At 34.3% G+C, this 19,695-nt stretch overlaps 1 protein-coding gene across 1 annotated transcript in view; it reads right to left on the bottom strand.

Moving 5' to 3' along the window:
- Positions 1-11,299, bottom strand: part of LOC145260217 (pancreatic triacylglycerol lipase-like) — a 106,790-nt gene extending 95,491 nt beyond the window's left edge. Inside the window, exon 1 of the mRNA XM_080118042.1 lies at positions 10,901-11,299. Coding sequence (XP_079974168.1) covers positions 10,901-10,955 — 55 coding nt within the window. The 5' untranslated portion in view covers positions 10,956-11,299. The remainder of the gene's footprint in view (positions 1-10,900) is intronic.
- Positions 11,300-19,695: the final 8,396 nt, after the last annotated feature.

Raw genomic sequence — 19,695 nt, 5'->3', positions numbered from 1 at the left:
TTCGTTTGGATTTGATTATTTAAAATGACAGAGGTGATAATCAAAACTTTGCGTCTATTTTTCCAAAAATGTACGGAGGTCTGTAGCGACATCATTTTTAGATACATGTATCAACAGAACAGGTTAAAATTAATTTTATCGTCTATGTAGTTTGTTGCTAAAAATCTATTTGTTTTATAAAAGGTAAGTCTTATATTGTTTTTTTTTTTATATCCATTTTTTTTGTACATTTTATTTATTCATAAATTTCTGCAGAAATGATTTTCCATAGAAATTGACACAAACTATAGTAAACACACAAAATGATGATGTCACTACCTATTGTGTATAACGGTGACGTTTTACACAGCGGTCTGGAGGTCCCTACTGAATATGCTAATGTTTCGGACAAATGGTGGTGGTGGGCTAACACCACCATTCGATTCCTCGTCTGGCGTCTTGAAAAGTGGTTACGAAGAAACCTGTCCATAAAGGGGGTTTTAATTGCTTTAATAAACTAGAAATATCTGGAAATAAATTTATATGCAAAACTTATCCGATATTCTAAATTCTAAATATCTCAAGTGTTTTAATTTATGAATTTACGAAATTAGTGTTTTTAAGCGTCTCAACGTAAGGGGGGATAACTTATGTTTATTTATTTGCGGACTGTTATTCTCATCTTCATAATTTTTTTTTCACGACGTTTCGGTCGACTATTCCTCTTGGCTTTTTTTTTTTTTTTTTTACTTTTTGTCACTGTGCAGCGGGAGACAACTCTCGTTTACTAAAAGATTTGTTCATTTTATTTTTCATCTCATAATTTAAGACACAATATTTTTTATTAAATCAAAACATTAAAAAAGAAAGCCGCGACGTTTTTTTTTAAATGTAACAAAGTTGATAACAACAATAATACAAAATGTAGTCTTTACGCGACTATTAAGAGAATTGTTTCTGTTTTCATATCATAATTTACGATGCTAAAACCAACGATATTTTCATGCGATGAAAACATCTAAAAATAAAGCTGAGGTAATTTTTTATTATTAAAATGTAACTCTTATAGTAAGGGGTTTAAAAATAGTCGGTCAATTTTTACGGCGTGTCCCAGCGTATTATAAGTACCCTAGTCTCTCCATGTTAAGAACGGTTTTCAGAATAACCCCCCCCCCCCCAACCTCGAAAGCCGTTCTTAACATGGGGAGGTTGGGGGGGTGTTTGTTCCGAAAGCCGTTCTTAATATAGGGAGGTTGGGGTATTTCTAATACGCTGGAGCACGTCGTTAAAATTGACCAAATAGTCTTTAACTTCAAAAATACAAAGGATGAAACTTTTAAAGATGCGGCGACTTTTTTTTTTTTTTTTTTTTTTTTTACTGTAACAACAATGAAAATGCGACGATAGTCATGGAGGAATTGTAAATAAAGTTGATAACATTAATAATTACTTTTTAATTTAAAAAAAAAAATGTTACCGCAGTTTCTTTCTTTTTTATTTTTTTTTTAAATGTTTTCATCTAATGAAAATGTCGTTGGTTCGTTTGTTTCTCTTAAATGTTTCTTAAATACCACATTTGGTATTATTAACAAAGGTTATAATATTAATAACACCAGCATCTACATTTTAACATTACAAAAACTACCTTTCCTGTCTTTGCTCGCAAAGTTTTCTACTTAAACGAGTTGACCCCCTCCCCCGTCCCCAAAAAGAAACGTTTTTGTTTATTTTTTTTGTTTGCAACCATAAAACTAAACATTTTATATTCATTCATAGAAATAAATAAACATTAAAATGTTTAAATGTTTAAATTTTTCATACAAGTTTATTCATTTAGTTTCTAATTTATGGGATGAAGTTAGGTTGTTCTTATTATTTAGATTCTTTCGACTACTAGTCTCATCTTGAGTATCATTTACACAACGTTTCGATCGATGTAACCAGCGACCTTCTTCAGGTGTATCTTGTTGAACTCTGGCAAGGACCCGTAGCGTAGTGGTTAGAGTACTTGGAAAAAACAAATTGTAAAAGTGATTCTCAGTGTGGGCAACCGAAATATACATTTGCGAATTACTTAGGACCTCTATCTATGGCTGACGGAACAAGAGCAATGCAACTCCCGTGAAGAAAATAAAGAGTTTTATTCGAAATTCCGTCCAAATTCCCGACTTCGATATTCCCGAGTTTGACAAGATACATCTGAAGAAGGTCGGAGGTTACATCGACTGAAATGTTGCAAAAATTACCCTCAAGATGAGGACAGTAGCTCAAAGAATCCAAATAATACGAAACTTAAGTATTATTTAAATAAGGCTGTGTGTGTGTGTGTGTGTGTGTGTGTGTGTGTGTGTGTGTGTGTGTGGTTGGGGGGTCATTTTTAACTTACACTTTAGTTGCTGAAAATCAAGTAGTCTTTTTAAAGTCTGGAAACGTTTTGTCTACTGGGCAGCCTTGTTAGCGTGTGTGTGTGTGTGTGTGTGTGTGTGTGAGAGAGAGAGAGAGAGAGGGGGGGGGGAGCCACACTTTCCCCCTCCTATCCCTGCTTTTCTCATTAAAAAAAAAATCTAGTAGAAGATGTTGTTTTATAACTTTTTTTTTCATAAAATCAGTGAAAATTACTTTCAATAAATAAATTATTATTAATAAAAATTTTATTAATTCTATTAATAAAATTTTACTTAAAAGTTTTTGTTGTTTTAGTGAGATCTAGGATTTCAGCTCGATAGAATATACAAAGTTCAACATAAAGTTTTCCAAGTTCTACTAGAAAATACTCCCCATCGTTCACAAAAAAAAAAAAAAAAAAAAAAAACGCATCTAAGGATGATCGGAAGTTACATCGGCCAAAACGTTGAGAATATAATCAAAATGAAATGAAAATAGTAAGTTTCGAATAATACGCATGTTTAATTCACTGGATATTTTTTTATTTTATTTTTTATTTTTTTTAGATGTTCTTATACTTAATCTTTTCTTTCCATGGTCTGTGAAGGAAGGGGATATCATTCCAGACTTAGGCAATTTAAATTGTTATCCCTTCCCAGAGTGTTCCTTTTTGGGGGAGCTGGATATGCCTCATAATAAAAACTGTCTCTAAATCTTCCGTCGAAGGTGGGACGTATAACAATTAAATAGGACTCGACTGCAGAGTGAATATAAAAATTATTGGAAAATTAAGGTAAACATTTAAATATTAACCCAAGGGAAGCAACTTTTGATTATTGTTAAATCAGATTGCGTCCCTTGCCTCAGTGTTAAACAGTTGAGACATTTTATTTTAATATCGAATTCTTATTACCATTTTTATTCTGTAACTGCCCGACAGTGAAGGAGAGCGACTGTTTATTATTACTCCTCGTCCCGAACTCAGTGTTATTTTATATAATTAAAAATTTCAAATTCTGAATAAAATAGATTAAAACTCCGTTTTATCTATTAGGTGCAGTGCACAGTGCAGTGCAGCCAGTGCACTGCTGCTGCAGTGTCTCAGAATTTTTGTAGGAATTTTTGACACCCCTAACACAAAACTGCGAATAAAATATTAAAAAAAAACTCGTAATTTCTCTTTTAAAAGTGGATTGTTTGTTTTCTTTATGGATTATACTTCCACAATAAACTATTAAAGTTGTTTTAAAAGTAATAGAATTTTTTTTTTTTTTTAAACTAATGAATTTTACGAACTCAATATTTTTCAATTTTTAAACTTTAAAAATCTATCAAAATTTTTCTATTGATTCTATTTTTACGATATTTTCAGGGTCAATGTAAAATTTTATGCTCTTTCCAATAAACCGAATATAATATTTTAGACAAACGTTTTTTTTTAATTCACGCCCCCCCCCCATTTTCAAGTGTCTATTAAAAAGAAAATAATTAATTTACTCACCAAAGTCTTATATATCACAAATTGAAGAGAAAAGGTCAATAAATAATATATTCAAATTTAAAACAAAAAAAGTAGTGTTTTTATAAATTTACCTGTAAAGTCCGAAGTTTAAAACCTTAAAAAAAACAAAATTTTTTTTTTTTTTTTTTTTTTTTAAGGAAACCCTGGTCCTTTCTCCTTTAATTAAAAAAAAGTTAGGGCTTGAATTACATTTTTCGAGGAGTTATAAGCTTGGAAAGACAGGGTGGAATTATTCAATATTTTTCACGAAATTTCTGACACACCTAGCAGTGCAGCAGCAGCGCAGCACTGCAGCAGCAGCAGCACTGCAGCAGCACTGCAGCAGCACACCCCACACCATTGCAACTGCACACTGCACAACAAGCCCCACAACATTAATTAATAAAATACCCTTATATAAAAGTTATTATCATCGGGTTCGGAAAATTTCAATCGAGAGGAATTGTTTTTAATAATGGCTTCGTTTTCCATCGAACCCCTCGGGCCCTCGACAGAAAGACAAAAGTATCGCCAACATTTATTTAAAGGGCGATAACTATGTTAATCAAGGGAAGCAACTTATTCATTTTATAGTAAAAAAAGGTGTATCAGAAATTTGGAGGATTTTTTGACACCCCTAACAGAAAATTGCGAATAAAATATAAAAAAAAAACTCGTAATTCCTCTTTTTAAAGTGGGTTGTTTATTTTCTGTATGGAATATACTTCCAAAATAAACTATTAAAGTTGTTTAAAAAATAATAGAAATATTATTTTTTTATAAAAAAAAAAACAATGTTTACAAAATGTTTATAAAATGCCGGCGTGCCTTCATGCAGCCATTTTTTACGCATTAAAATCAAGTGAATTTTACGAGTTGAATATTTTTCGATTTTTAAACTTTAAAAGTTCATCAAAATTTTTCTATTGGTTCAATTTTTACGATATTTTTAGGGTCAATGTGAAATTTTATGCTCTTTCCAATAAACTAAATATAATATTTTAGACAAAAGTTGTTTTTTTTTCAAATTCACCCCCCTCCAATTTTGAAATGTCTATTAAAATTTTCATAATTAATTTATGTACTAAAGTTTTATATATCACAAATTGAAGATAAAAGATGAATAAAGAAAATATTCTAATTAAAAAAAAAGAATAGTTTTTTTTTTAATTTACCTGTAAAGTCCAAAGTGTAAAACCTTTTTTTTTTAAACCACGTTAATTTTTTTTAATGAAAACTCATGCTATGCTTATATTGTCAAGTAAATACCAGACACTGATGGCAAATTTTTCTATTTCATTCAATGTTTTCTTTTTTTAGATATTAAAAAAAAAATAAAAATAAAAATTCAGTCGATAAAGAAGTATTACAATATAGCAATCAAATATTCGTGTACTTCATTAAAAGAATTAAAAAAAAAACGATGAAGTGGATTTTTTGTTTAGGGGAAAAACTTATAAGTGAATGTGCGTTTCTTTTTAACTACGGAGGACGAAAAATACTAATTTTGGTTAACACACGCAATAAAAAAAGAGACATTATTTATGTCACTTAAACGAATCCATATTTGATAAATTTCATATTAGCAGCAGCAGCAGCAGCTCTTTAAGCTTGCCGCAAAACACGTTACGAAAATGCGATTTTCTACGACTCTCGCTTTAAAAAATCCTTTTATTTAAAAAATACATGGAATTTAAAATATAAATATGGATAAATTCTTAACAATGAAGAATGGAGCTACCCATTTAATAGTATTTTTTTAGGTAAGTAATTTTTTGGCATTTATATATATACATATATTTATAAGCAAGTGAAAATATGTTGATTTTCTTTATATTTTTAAAAGAAAACCGCTTTAAAAACAAATATTGTTATTGTTTAATTTGCTATTAAACCTGTTATTTTTTTTTTTACTTGGTCTTATCTCCTTTAATTGAAAAAAATTAGGGGTTGAATTACATTTTTCAAGTAGTTAAAAGCTTTGAAAAATAGTAAGTTGAATTATTAAAGTTCTGATCATCATTTTTAATGGCCACTTTCTGATACACCTAGTGAAACAACCCGCCGTTGATAGAAGTAACAATTTTACAATTTTAAAATCACATTGTTTGGAACATTTATTTATTTTCATCAAGGACTTATGTTTCGTTTGCTTAGCCATTGGGTTTAGATTGGAATTCATAACACATTCATATATTGGCGCATTCTTTTTGCTTTTTATCGAGGAGCAAAGCGTAGAAGCTGTTCTAATACTAATGTTTCAACTGTTCTCTCCTCAGTCAGGGAAATAAAAATCCTCTCTACTGAGGCAATTTTTAATTTCGATTTGATGCAAGTATCCATTTGGAGGTGGGGGGGGGGCTGGATCTCTCTCTCTCTCTTTCTCTCTCTCTCTCTCTCTCTCTCTCATACACACACAAAATCGACCTTGTATTGAATTCTACCCTTGTGAGAAATAGGAATCTTCATTAATTAATCCGTGTGATTGTATTATCTTGTCGATATATATCACATAGACTGGCCAAGAAATATACTTAATCATTGCTACATTGGTGGGTGTCACATATAAACTCGGCTTTCATTTTCCTGACTAGGATTGACGTCAGTTGACAGCTGACTTCATCACAGGACAAGCATCCATTCGACTGTCGCAAAGCTAATCTTCCAATGACTGAACAACCCAGCAACTGTTGGAGCCGAAACGTGTGCACACCTTAACAGAACTCTTCTCCACAAGTTCACGCTGTTGTAAAGAAATAATGACGAAGAACACCGATTGCTAGGGTAGTGATATCCGCACACGAAAGCATGTTTCCTCTCACTCATGGTGTGTCGAATCTCACGTGGAGGAATGTAAGATGACGTTATCCTAAATTTTACATCTACCTCGTATGGTAGATACAATCCACGGCAGCGAGAAAAAAAAAAAACATCCTACCTTATTTGTTAGAGACCGTCACACAAAGTTGATTAAAAAATTTGAAGAGAGAGACATGCTCTCACCACGCTGAGCACATTCTGGCGTTGGTCGAATATTCCTATCATATTAAGATAGAGTTTTCACTCAGTGGTGAGTTTATGGGCACTTTTATTGTTTTTATTATTCTGAGAAAATTCGGAGAACTTTCTCTTGTTGGATTGGACGTTATTGTTGAGGAGGGGTGGTTCTTCTCGGAATATCATCTTTCAAGTGTTTCAAATGTTTGAATTTCCATCTTAGCCATTTTATGTATCCATTTATTTTTATTTCGTCACTTTGATCATTGAATCCATGCGTTCATTTGTATTTGGGCCCGATGTTAGAGATTGGCCGGGCAACACCGAAAGGTGAACTGATCGACGATTATTATAATTGTTATCAATATTTGTAAAAAATATAATGCCAGAAAGAATGTTATCATAGCGAAATAGATATTTACAGATAAAATTATTTATGTTAAAATGTTTTACTAGAAAAAAAGAACACAAACAATAATTTTAAAAATAGGTCTGACCTCTAGAGTCTGACGTAGCCTGACGTGGATCTTAGAGTAGAACTTGAAAGACACGTATCGTAGAGTCAAGAGTTGGGAGTCAGAGAGAGAGAGAGAGAGAGAGAGAGAGAGAGAGAGAGAGAGAGCAGACCGAGTCGGTAACCAGATGGAGAAAGACGGTCCATGGACAGTAATGGCCCCAAGTAGAGGAAAATGTTAAATGCAAAAGTCTAGGACCAGCGTTGCAGCTTTCCAAGGAGGGAACATCCGAAATAAAGCTGCTGCAAATACCACTAAAAAGACGAGTTGTACGAATCTTCATTTGCAGCTTTTCCGAGGATCCGTCAAATTAAGACCAAAGATGGGCAAGGTATGTTACTCCATTGGCCAATGTAAAATCCCAAATAAATGTTATTCGTAGTTTGTTTTGTAAAGGTATTTATGTATATTCTTGTTCCGTCATGACCTGTCATTAAATGTACAGAAACACAAAACGAACTTTAGATGATCACAACGCTAGACGATCATAGACGAACACAAGTATATACACACGTCATATAGATGACTGTGACACGTATATACAAAGGTATATGCACTCTCATCCAATCTAACCACTAGAAGACACACGTATACATAATATATATCCCCCTCCGACAATATCACTTCGGTTCGAGTTAATCAATGTACGTTATCTATACTCGTTAAATATTGTTTTCTATTACAGGTCAATAAAAATAACTAAGGGACTCTTATGCTTGAAACGCGACTGCACGTGTTCACAAACCCTGTTCTGTATATTTAACTTTTACAGTTTTATATATCATTCTTTAGTTAAGGATCGCACGAATTAGACCAATCACTGCTCACTCAAGCGTCACGTGGACTAAGTTATATAAAATCAAACTCTACTGTTACCACTGTTAATACTATTGCCGACATCCGTAAACAGTTGACTGAATTACGACACAAACCGCCAGACAGTTCTTACAAACATGTTTAACGTAACCCTAACCCGAAACAGCCCTAAAACTGCATCAGGCCAAATCATGTGTCCATGTTAGCAGGACGCACCTGTACATAAGATAATTTCACACGAAAACATGTGTTTGGAAACCTTTATTCTGTACACGTACATTTCATTGTTATGTAAATCATTTTTTGTGCTTCTTTGAACAAAATACGAAAATCAAAATACTGCATTTTAAGTAAAACCAATGATATCTACTTAATTGTCATGTCGCAGTAATGAACATATCCAAAAATTACGAAAGACAGTAAGGTAGAAATTAATTATTGTTGAAAACAGTTTTCGGAGAAGTAGCGAAAATTAAGTTTTGCTAAATTGGCTTAAGTTTTGGAAAAAAAAAAAAAATGACCTCACTTACTACGGATCGAGCGCTCCGTTAAAAAAAAATTATTTTTATTTAGCAAAACATAGTTTTCACTGATTGTTTCCGAAAACTATTTTAATTAACAATTTATTTCGTAATTTTTGGATATGTTCATTACTGTGACACGACAGTTAAGTAGATAACATTAGTTTTACTGGAAATTCAATGTTTCGATTTTCAAATTTCGCTCTAATAACGAAGAAAAACACGTTTTTTTTTTGTAAAATTACTTACTTCACTATTTCCATGGAAAGTGCTCGTCTGAGCTCCAATCTCTGCCCCCCCTCGCCAATCTTTCACGAAAAACACCCGTCTAGCTGAAACCACTGCCAATAATTTTCCCCATTCTTTATCTGTGCCTAAATCAAAACGTAGATTCCATGAACAAAGCTTATTTCTTAGAAGTGCACGACTGTGGAACTCTGTTCCGTTTGCTTGTTTCCCACCTGACTACAACTTGGATATTTTCAAGCCCAACATAAACAAATTCCTGATAAACCGCCACCTTAAGTAAGCCTCTTTATCAAATCTCCATTACTAACGACTACTACGATATTATCCCATTGATTACTGTACACGCAATAACCCTTATCCCCGAGTGGCTTCCGGGCCTTAATAAGTGATGACTACCATGTAAAAAAGAATTTAAAAAAATAATGTACATGGTTTCTGTCCGTTTTCGGTATTTATCTATTTTACTACCCAATTTCTAGCAACCCCGCGTCGGCATCTCATGACAGCAAATGTTAGGAGGTCAAATCGTTTGCCTATATTAACAGAACAGGTCTGTACACAAAATAAATGCAAACGAATGCACGTGTTCACAAAACCTCCATCATGCATCGTTACTCCTCAGTATTTTGTAGCTCATTCTGATTTACTTATGTAATTAAAAATGTTCAATTAACATAAATAAAGTTGTTTGGCTTATTCGGTTTGCTGTTCTCATCTCGGATGTTATTCGCATAACGTTTCAGTGGATTTAAACGCCGAACATTTGTAACAGAGCGTGGATACGTATATGGCGGCGGTTCTGGATATGACCTAAAACTATATCCGATGGTGAGGCCCCAACTTGCGGGCTTTGGGGAGTGTGGAGCCACCCTTTAATTGCCATTGCTCCCAGGTCCATTCTGATCCGGAGTGGTAGTATCTATTAGAGTCCCAACTATGGGTTGAATAGAAACCGACTTAAAAGTAAAAAAAAAAACATTACAAAGCAAATATACTCTATTAAAAAAGTGTTCTTCAAAATCACTGGATTCGGCATTAAATAACCTGAAAAGGGTTGATATGCCGTAAAACAAAAACAAACAAACAAACAAACAAAAGCATACGGTGGCTGTATGCAAATGCCGAACCATCTGCGAAGTGACGTCACGGTAAGGAAAACGAAAAAAAACTATAAAAAGTGCATAGATCAACGAGCACGTTAGAGAAGACGATCATGTTGGAGACGCGAGTGACGTCGCAATCGTAATAGGAAGTCACGCGTGGCGGAAGGATGGGGTATAAAGGTATTTTTTAAAACTTGAAACAGCGAGTTGGAGTTCTTTCCATATCCTATTCTTTGTCCCGTTTGCGATTGAGTTTACAGCATGCTGAGTACCGAGGGTGTACGTGTTAATGCGTGTGTAAATGTGTACTATGCTACATATCGTAAGGTGCCTCCCGCCGAACTCGTTAATTTTTATGTCGAACTCAGGAATTTGTATGGAATTTCAAACAGCACCCTTTATTTAATCCACGTGGAACGCAACGGATAAAAGTGATAAGGATAATCACTTCTAAGTGATAATCTTCTGGACAGTGTCTAGTAGACTTTCAAATTCTCTCCAGTAGGCATCCAAGTTCTCTCCTTCAGGTACGTGTACATAATGTAATGATGACCAGTGATGTTGAATGACACGCGTTACATAGCGATTAACTATATGCAAATGATGCGATAGATATGAAATATGTGTTAAAGACGAAAGTAGTGATGTCGGAGGAAGATAGAATCTGGAAAGTATTGGGAGATGTGCGCAGAACAGGAGACTTCGATGGTATGGCCACGTTGAAAGAATGGATGAGAATTCTCGGGTGAGTAAATGTAAAACTGTTGAGGCAAGGGGGAGAAATCAAGGAAAACATGTGAAAGAGAGTGATAAGAATGGGGGCTAAATAAATACCTGTGCAGAGATAGGTTTGTTTCGGAGTCATTTCACTAAGGCCGTCCCAATGCATGGTAGCATTTATAAAAAAGAGACGTTATATCGATGATGATGATGATGATGATGATGATGGCAGACTTGCTTTCTCTCCATTCTTAAAGCATATGGGTTAGACCATCCAGTCATGTGTGTTAGCCTCTACAGTCAATGGCTTTTGTTTTGTTTTTCTGGTTTTTCATAATGCCAATTATGAACAATATGCGGCCATATATTTGTTACATGTCCTTAAAAAATGCTATCTCATCTGGAGTAGATAATCATTACCGACTGGTGGTCCGGAAGCTGGCGGTCATTTTATTCTAAATTATACAAGGGACAATGACAGAAATAAAGAAAAAAGGAAAAAGAAGAAAAGAAAAGAAAGTGGCGAATAAATGACCAGGAGCGGGAAAAGAACAAGAACCACCTGAAAGAAATGAAGAAAATAAAAAAAAGAGTAAAAGAAAGAAAGGAAGAAAAAGAAAAAAGAGTGACAGACAGAAATAATTAAAGAACCTAAGAATAAATGAAATTAGAAAATACGAATGAGCAAGAAAAGATAGATAGATAGATAGATAGATAGAGCGAGAGAGAGAGAGGAGGCGTGAATGGAAAGGCAGAGAGAGAGAGAGAGAGTAAGATATGATAAAAGAGATAGAGAGATATAAATAGATAGATCGATACAGAGGGGGAAAGAAAAGGCAAGAAAGAGAGAGAAAGATAAGATGAGATATATAAATAAAGATAGATAAAGAGAGAGGGTATATATATATATATATATATATATATATATATATATATATATATATATATATATATATATATATATAGAGAGAGAGAGAGAGAGAGAGAGAGAGAGAGAGAGACAGACAGACAGAGAGAGAGAGAGAGAGAGAGAGAAGGATGGAGAGGAGGAGAGAGAGAAGGAGAGGAAGAGAGGAGGATAGTGGGGGAGAAAACGTGATAAGGCCAGTCATGTTGCGTTAGTCTAGACATTGGATGACTGGTCAAAAAAAGAAGACTTGGCGCAAATGGAACAGGAAAGTAAAATGAGACGCCTGAATGCATAGAGTCACGCAAACAAACTTATTGCGTAGTTTTTATTTGATGTGACGTGTCACTCTCTACCTCTACCTCCCCTCATCTCACCTTCTCTAAAGATATATACTAACAAAACAAAACTAAAAAAAAACAACAAACAAGCAAACAACAACAAAAAAAAAACACTAGCTCCAAAACGATTAAGATTAATTCCCAAAACAGAACAACTTTATATAACATGTCCACTTACGAAGATTGAAGGCAATATATAATTGGGCTAAAACCTTATGTTTAGAATTCATATTCCAATCCAAACGGTTGATATGACTATGATTATAGAAAATGTATCAAATAAGCTTAAGGAAAATTAAAATCCAGAGATTCTTGCTAAATTGATGTGTTGTGATTATGGATCAATTACAATACAAATCTAATATATTTGCGTTAGTTTAAGAGTCCGTACTGCAAATATATAAAGATATAAACATACAAACATACCTAACGATATATATATATATATATATATATATATATATATATATATATATATATATATATATAGCATCAGACAAGGCCCCAAACTATTTGCAAAGAACTTTGCAGCTAATTCTACCCTATGCGACGAAGGCCATCAACTCCCCATATTTCCTCCTATAACACAGAACACGCTAGGGAACATACAAATATCCATGCATGAGGTCGCCAAGCTAATCAAGAACCTTGCTTCCAGTAAAGCAACTGGCCCTGACGGCATCCCAATTATAGTGTTAAAAAAGCTTCAACCAGAACTTGCTCCCATACTTACAAAACTGTTTAAGCGCTGCCTTAAGGAGAAGTGCTCTCCGACTCCCTGGAAGACCTCATCAGTTTGCCCTGTATTTAAGAATTCAGGTGATAAGTCATCTCCCTCTCAGTACAGACCAATAAGTCTCCTGTGTGTTATGAGTAAGTTGCTGGAATCCATATTAAATAGAAAAATAGTCAACCACCTCAGCAGAAACAACCTTTTTAGTGACACACAATATGGTTTCCGCTTTGCAAGATCTACCGCAGATGTGCTGACGGTTATATCTCATAGGATTAGTGAATCTCTTGACAAAGGCTTCCTTTCTAGGGCAATTGCTCTTGACATATCAAAAGCCTTCGACAAGGTATGGCATAAGGGTCTACTTCACAAGATTTCCAGCTACGGTATAACTGGAAATGTTTTCTCAATCATTAAATCATTTCTCTCCGATAGGCTCATAAGAGTAGTGGTCGATGGACAAAAATCAGAGGCCGCAGTATTAATGCAGTATTAATGCTGGAGTCCCTCAGGGGTCAATCCATCTACGGCAACACGTCAAAGGCTGTAAATGACAAAGTTCTCTCTGATTCTCTCTCCTCTGATCTCGAGCGCGTGGTTCAGTGGAGGAAGACGTGGTGGTTACCTTTAATGCATCTAAAACCAAATTCCTATCCTTACATCATCAACGCTCTGATCCCCATCTGGCATCAATTGGGATGGGTGGCTCTCGTCTGGGAGAAGCCCCGTGTTTTGACAAGCTTCTGGGTTTGACCTTTACTCCTGATCTGAAATGAAACACGTACATCAAGTCTGTTGCCAAGGTCGCTGGAAAGATGGTGGGATCCTTCTACCGCTCCAGAAGATATCTCGCTACTGATGCAATTCTCTATCTATATAAAAGCCAAGTACGCCCAAGGATGGAATACTGCTGCCATATCTGGGCTGGAGCTGCTAAAAACAGCCTATCCTGCCTTGACAGAGTACAAAATAGACTTCGTGGCTTAGTTGGGGATGCCCTTTTCTCTACCTTGCAACCTCTCTCCCACAGAAGAGACGTTGCGAGCCTATACTTGTTTTATCGTTATTTCCATGGCAGGTGCTCGTCTGGACTTCAATCTCTGGTTCCCCCTCGCCAATCTTTCACGAAAAACACCCGTCTAGCCGAATCGACTGTGAAAAATTTTCCCCCACTCTTTATCTGTGCCTAAATCAAAACGTGGATTCCATGAACAAAGCTTCTTTCTTAGAACTGCGCGCCTGTGGAACTCTGTTCCCTCTGCCTGCTTCCCACCTGACTACAACTTGGATGTTCAAGTCCAACGTTAACAAATTCCTAATGAACCGCCCCCTTAAGTAAACACTTCATCAAATCTCCACACTAACGTAATGTACTTGCAATATTCCTTATCCCTGAGTGGCTTCCGGGCCTTGATAAGTGGTGATCACTGTGTAAAATATATATCTATATATATATATATATATATATATATATATATATAGTAGCGTCCAAAACTAAGAGACAAAATTTTAAAACCTAATATTTGTTAGAAATAACAACTGTGAAAAGCTGAAATTTCGACAACTCGTAGTCGTTATAATTCATAACAAAATTGAGAAAAAAAATCTAAATACTATGCAATATTAACATACTTTGATTTCCTCTAAAGAATAAGTCTTACTTGGTCATTTGTGAACATTGCATCAGCGGCACCATGGGGAAACGCCAAAAACTTGATTAATCTGTGAGACAAGCTATTGTGAAGCTACACAAGGAAAAGCACACCATTAGAGAGCTTTCAGAGAAAGTGGACAGTTCCAAGAGTGTTGTAGGCAGGGTTGTTAAATCCTACAATGATACTGGCAAAATAGTGTTTTTAAAACCGACAGACCCCGCAAAACTTCGGCAAGAGAAGATCGAATAATGCAGCGTATGTTATTAAAGGACCGTTTTAAGTTTTGCACAGAAATTAAAAGGGTTATGAATAGCACCTCATGTGTTAATGTGTCAAGACAGACTGTTTCTAGACGACTGCAAGAAATAAGGCTGTTTAATCGAAGCCCAGGGAAGAAACTACTTGTTAGTTCGAAGAATAAGAAAAAGAGATTAGAGTTTGCAAACAGGTATGTAATTTGGACATGTGAAAATTGGGCAAATGTATTTTTCAGTGATAAGCAAGTTTAATTTATTTGGAAATTATGGGGGAAAAAACAATATAAAGAGACTATTGGTGAAAGATTAAGAGCAAAGTGTATTAAGAAAACTGTCAAGTTTGGAGACAGAAGCGTCATGATATTTGGAATGTTTTCTAGGCAAGGTGCAACGCTTCTTGTCCGGTTACAAACTCGTGTAAACGCGCAGATCTATAAAAACATTGTTCAAGATCATGTTGTGCCAATCATACAGAATTCAGGTTTCGATAGAGCTACCGTTATGCAAAATAATGTCACAAGACAAAGGTGGTGTCACAAGACAAAGCGAGCAAGATTTCGAAATTATGGATTGGCCACCGCAAATTATGGCTTAAATACAATCTTTGGAAGACCTCGGGAGTGAAAGTTATGGAAAGAAATCCCACTAACACGGAGGATTTGTGGGTGAAACTTCAAGAAGAATGGTCTAAAATTAGTATCGAGGATTGTCAAGAACTGATTCGTTCTTGTAGTCGAAGATGTGCAGCTGTCATTGAGAGCAAGGGTTCATTTACTAAATATTGATTGTACATGTATTTTTATTGTTTTTTTTTTTGCTGTTTACATTGTTTTTTTCAATAGTGTCTCTTACTTTTGAACGTTCCTATTTTAAAAATAAATAAATAATTGTTATAATTCTTTTTCTATCCTTTGCAAATGATTCAACTTTTAGTATGTTATTATGGATGATAACGACTACCAGTTGTCAAAATTTCAGCTTTTCACAGTTGTTATTTCTAACAAATATTAGGTTTAAAAAATGTGTCCCTTAGTTTTGGACGCCACTGTATATATATATATATATATATATATATATATATATATATATATGTTACAATAGAAAAATGCGAACATCAAAAGTAATATGGTTAAGCTTAAGCGCAGAAAAGTAAAGGACTAGTTGTTAAAACTGGAAAAGAAAAGGACACGATATTCTAGTAAAAAAACATAATAAATTTATAACTGAAAATGTTGCAGCGTCAAGAATTGATTATATAATGTTATAAATTTAATTTTAAAAACAAATTCTTAATGCTGCAATATTATAAATTATAAATTTATTATGTTTTTTACTAGAATATATTGTCCTTTTCTTTTCCAGTTTTAACAACTAGGCTTTCACTTTTCCATGTTTAAGCTTAACCATATTATTTTTCATGCTCGTATTTTTCTATTGTAATCCATGATTTTTCCAGGCTTCCAGTAAATTAACTCGTTCTTTGTTTAATTTCAGTCTTATTTTTTGCCCCCATAAACACATCTAATAACAATGTACGGCACTCGTCTGCTTTCAATAGAATCCCTCCAATTATCTTTTTTTTTCATTCTTACATTCTCTCTGTTTCACTTGTTACTTCTCTTTTCGTGATGGCGGTGAATTAGTAGCAACACTAGTCGCTGAAGCGACGTGGTTGCCACGAAAACCAGTCATAAAAAACATCGCTTACCTGCTTACGTTTTTTTTACGATTTTGAACACCGATAAATTAAGCATAACTTTTGTTTTATTGAACGAAAATTGAATTTTTTTTCACAATATAGCTGAGAAGGTGATCTATAAACTGTAATAATTGTTTGCAATATCGTCAAAAAATGAGTGAGCGGTGAAGCTTTAAAGCAGTTCTAAATGATTAAAACTGCCACTTAACCATATATTCAAACACGGTAGTGTTTGAATTATATATATATATATATATATATATATATATATATATATATATATATATCACTAAGAAATATTAAATTATTATCTTCACTTTTTTGTTTCATTTTACTTCAGTCGAAGTTCTCAGAAATCAAGGGGGCCACTACCTGGAGCAAATATTTGAACTCTGACTGAGATGCATAGATTTTCAAATGTTCCATTAAAGTTCTTGATTACACTGAGTTAGTAAAGAAATTGAGAACGTAGTTTCCCTCTTCCCAATTAACCAATTTCATATGTTGCAGTATATTTTTCGTTTTGGTCTCTTGGTCTTACTGGATTCCAGAATTTATCGAGCCTGGTAGAGTATCCAGCTTTGTGCAGTTACTTGAGCTAACACAACTTGAAGAAAGTGCACTATTCCTCGTAAAAGCTAATGTGAGGAGATCTTATTTGGTCAGCGAAAACTATGCGATTTTGAATATTTAGTCAAGGTTTACTTGTAGGAAAAAGTATCCTCATGCCAGGTTGTTCTGACAAACCTCTGTACATCTCTATGTTTATCTTTATGTTATCTTAGACACTCGAGGATAGTGTCTAGTAGGTATTCAAGCTCTCCCCAGTAGGCATTATATATATCTATATCTATATATCTATATCTATATCTATCTATCTATCTATCTCTCTCTCTCTCTCTCTCTCTCTCTCTCTCTATATATATATATATATATATATATATATATATATATATACATATATATATATATATAATAAAATATATAATAAAATATTATCGTATATAGTTTATATATCAACACGCCAAATATTTTAGAGTCAAATTTAGTTAGCTATTTGACTCTGTAAGTACTGGGATATTCAATGCAGGTGTATAAAAATAGTGTTAAAACGGTATTTTCACATAAGGTTAGAATAATCAGAAAAATCGAAAATTCCATTTAAATTAAAAAAAAAAAACATTGCGTCATGGCAGGAACACGTGCCATAATTATTTCTTTCTTCCTGTCAAGACGAACGCGTGTCGGTTTTCGAAGTTGTTTCGCCATTTCATGGGGTTAAATTTCTTTAGATGCACTTGTTGTAAAAGTAAAAGGAAACCCCAGAGCAGGTAATGAAGTTAATTATTGTTCTTTGTTGTTTCTTACATTATTACTAGGGATAGGGCAACAGCATATTCTTTTCCTTGTTTTGATTCTCAGGTATATATCTTTTGATACCTTATATGTTTTATGTAGAGTGATGCGATTGATTAATTGTGTCTAACTGTGTCGGATATATACTCGAGAGTAAAAACAATAAAAAGAATATGCTGTTGTCATAGACCAGATGCAAGTGTTAAGCTTTTATTTACCGATGCATGTATAAGTCATTTCATCGTTGGGAAACGAGGTTCTATTCGTCTGCTGAAAAATCCACCTGGAAATCGATGTTTATGTATAAAGAGAAGAAAAATCACAGAAAACATCAAAGAGACAAGTTACTTTTGCACGTACATGTGTGCGTGTTTGTGTGTTTTGTGTGTGTGTATATGTGTATGTGTTTGTGTGTATGTATGTATGAAGGAGAGAGAGAGAGAGAGAGAGAGAGAGAGAGAGAGAGAGAGAGAGAGAGAGAACGGAAAAAAGACAAATAAACGTTCTGGAGTTGTTTTACAATCCACAGCCATTCGAAAAGTGGCCCAAAATCAAATACACAACAAATAAATACTATTATAGCAATTAAGAGTTACTTTGCAATCTACCTGCATCATTTTCTGGTGTTTTTTAAAAGTAGTTTTTAATGCTTTTTGCTTCATCTCAAATATTAACCCTTTCTACGAGGTTTTAAAGTTTCAAGCAAGATGGCTGCCATTTTCTCTATGAAAGCGTAGATGAGCCTCGATTTCGATTTTAGGGAGCTCTTCTTTGTCATTTTTAAAACATTTTTTTTTTTAGGAGAGGAAGGCATTAAGACAGTTCGTCCGCAAAACGGTTAATTTTTTCGGCCGATCTCGTTTTCGAACTCTCTATGCGCTGTTTTTCACAAAGGTTTTTTTTTTTTGGGGGGGGGTGATTATCTATTAGAATTCCGTCCGCGTAAGAAAAGAGTTTTTTTTTTTTGTTGTTTTTTTTTAAGGGGGCGGGTCATTTTTATTTCGCTCTTTTTTGGATGGATGATGGATTTAAATCTCCCTCTTTTTGCTCTTGTTTCTGATTAATTTTTGTGTGTGTGTGGAGGGAGGCGGTAGCAAAACGGAGCGCCCTAAAATCGAAATCGAGGTTTATCCACGCTTTCATAGAGAAAATGGCAGCCATCTTGCTTGAGAATTTAAAGCCCCATAGAAAGGGTTAATATTTGAGATGAAATAAACAGCATTAAAAACTACTTAAAACACCAGAAAATGATGCAGACAGATTGCAAAATAACTTTTATTGACTACGGTAACATTTATTTGTTATAAATCTGATGCTTTACCACTTTTTCGAGTCGCTGTAAGGATAGAGACACGGAAAATCAACAAAACAGAGGATAAGACAAGAAAAAAAATGGGGAGAGAAACAACTGCACGGAAGATTCATAAGAATTACAAAAGATGACATGGATGCGAAAAGGACACGTAAACCGAGAAACTCAACCCCTAATAACTGCAGCACACGATAACTCGACAAGAATAAATCACACAGAACAAAGACCGACAGAACACAAGAAAACAGCAAATGCAGACTCTGTGGAAAACGAAACGATAGACCATATAGTAATCGAATGCAGTAAACTGACCCAAAAGGAATACAAGAACTGACACGACCAAGTGGGAAGGGCAGTACACGCACAGACAAATAATACAAGCATAATCCGGCAATAGTACTTGAAAACGAGAATCACTAAGTTCTATGGGACATGAACATACAAATAGACAAACCCATCAAAGCAAGAAGACCGGATGTAATAATTAACAAGAAAGAAAAGTCCTGTCAAATCGTAGACTTTGCTGTTCAAGCTGACCACAGGGTGAATATCAAAGAAAAGAAGAAACGAAGCAAATACACAGAACTATCCACAGAGCTGAAAGGGATATTGATGATGAAAAAAATCAAAATAATACCTATAATAGTAG

The sequence above is a fragment of the Euprymna scolopes genome, chromosome 36 (assembly GCF_053919585.1).
Source record: "Euprymna scolopes isolate OS-2025 chromosome 36, ASM5391958v1, whole genome shotgun sequence".
In the NCBI taxonomy this organism is placed as follows: domain Eukaryota; kingdom Metazoa; phylum Mollusca; class Cephalopoda; order Sepiida; family Sepiolidae; genus Euprymna; species Euprymna scolopes.
Note: the sequence above shows the minus strand (reverse complement) of the source record. Positions and strands in the feature narration are given on the sequence as shown.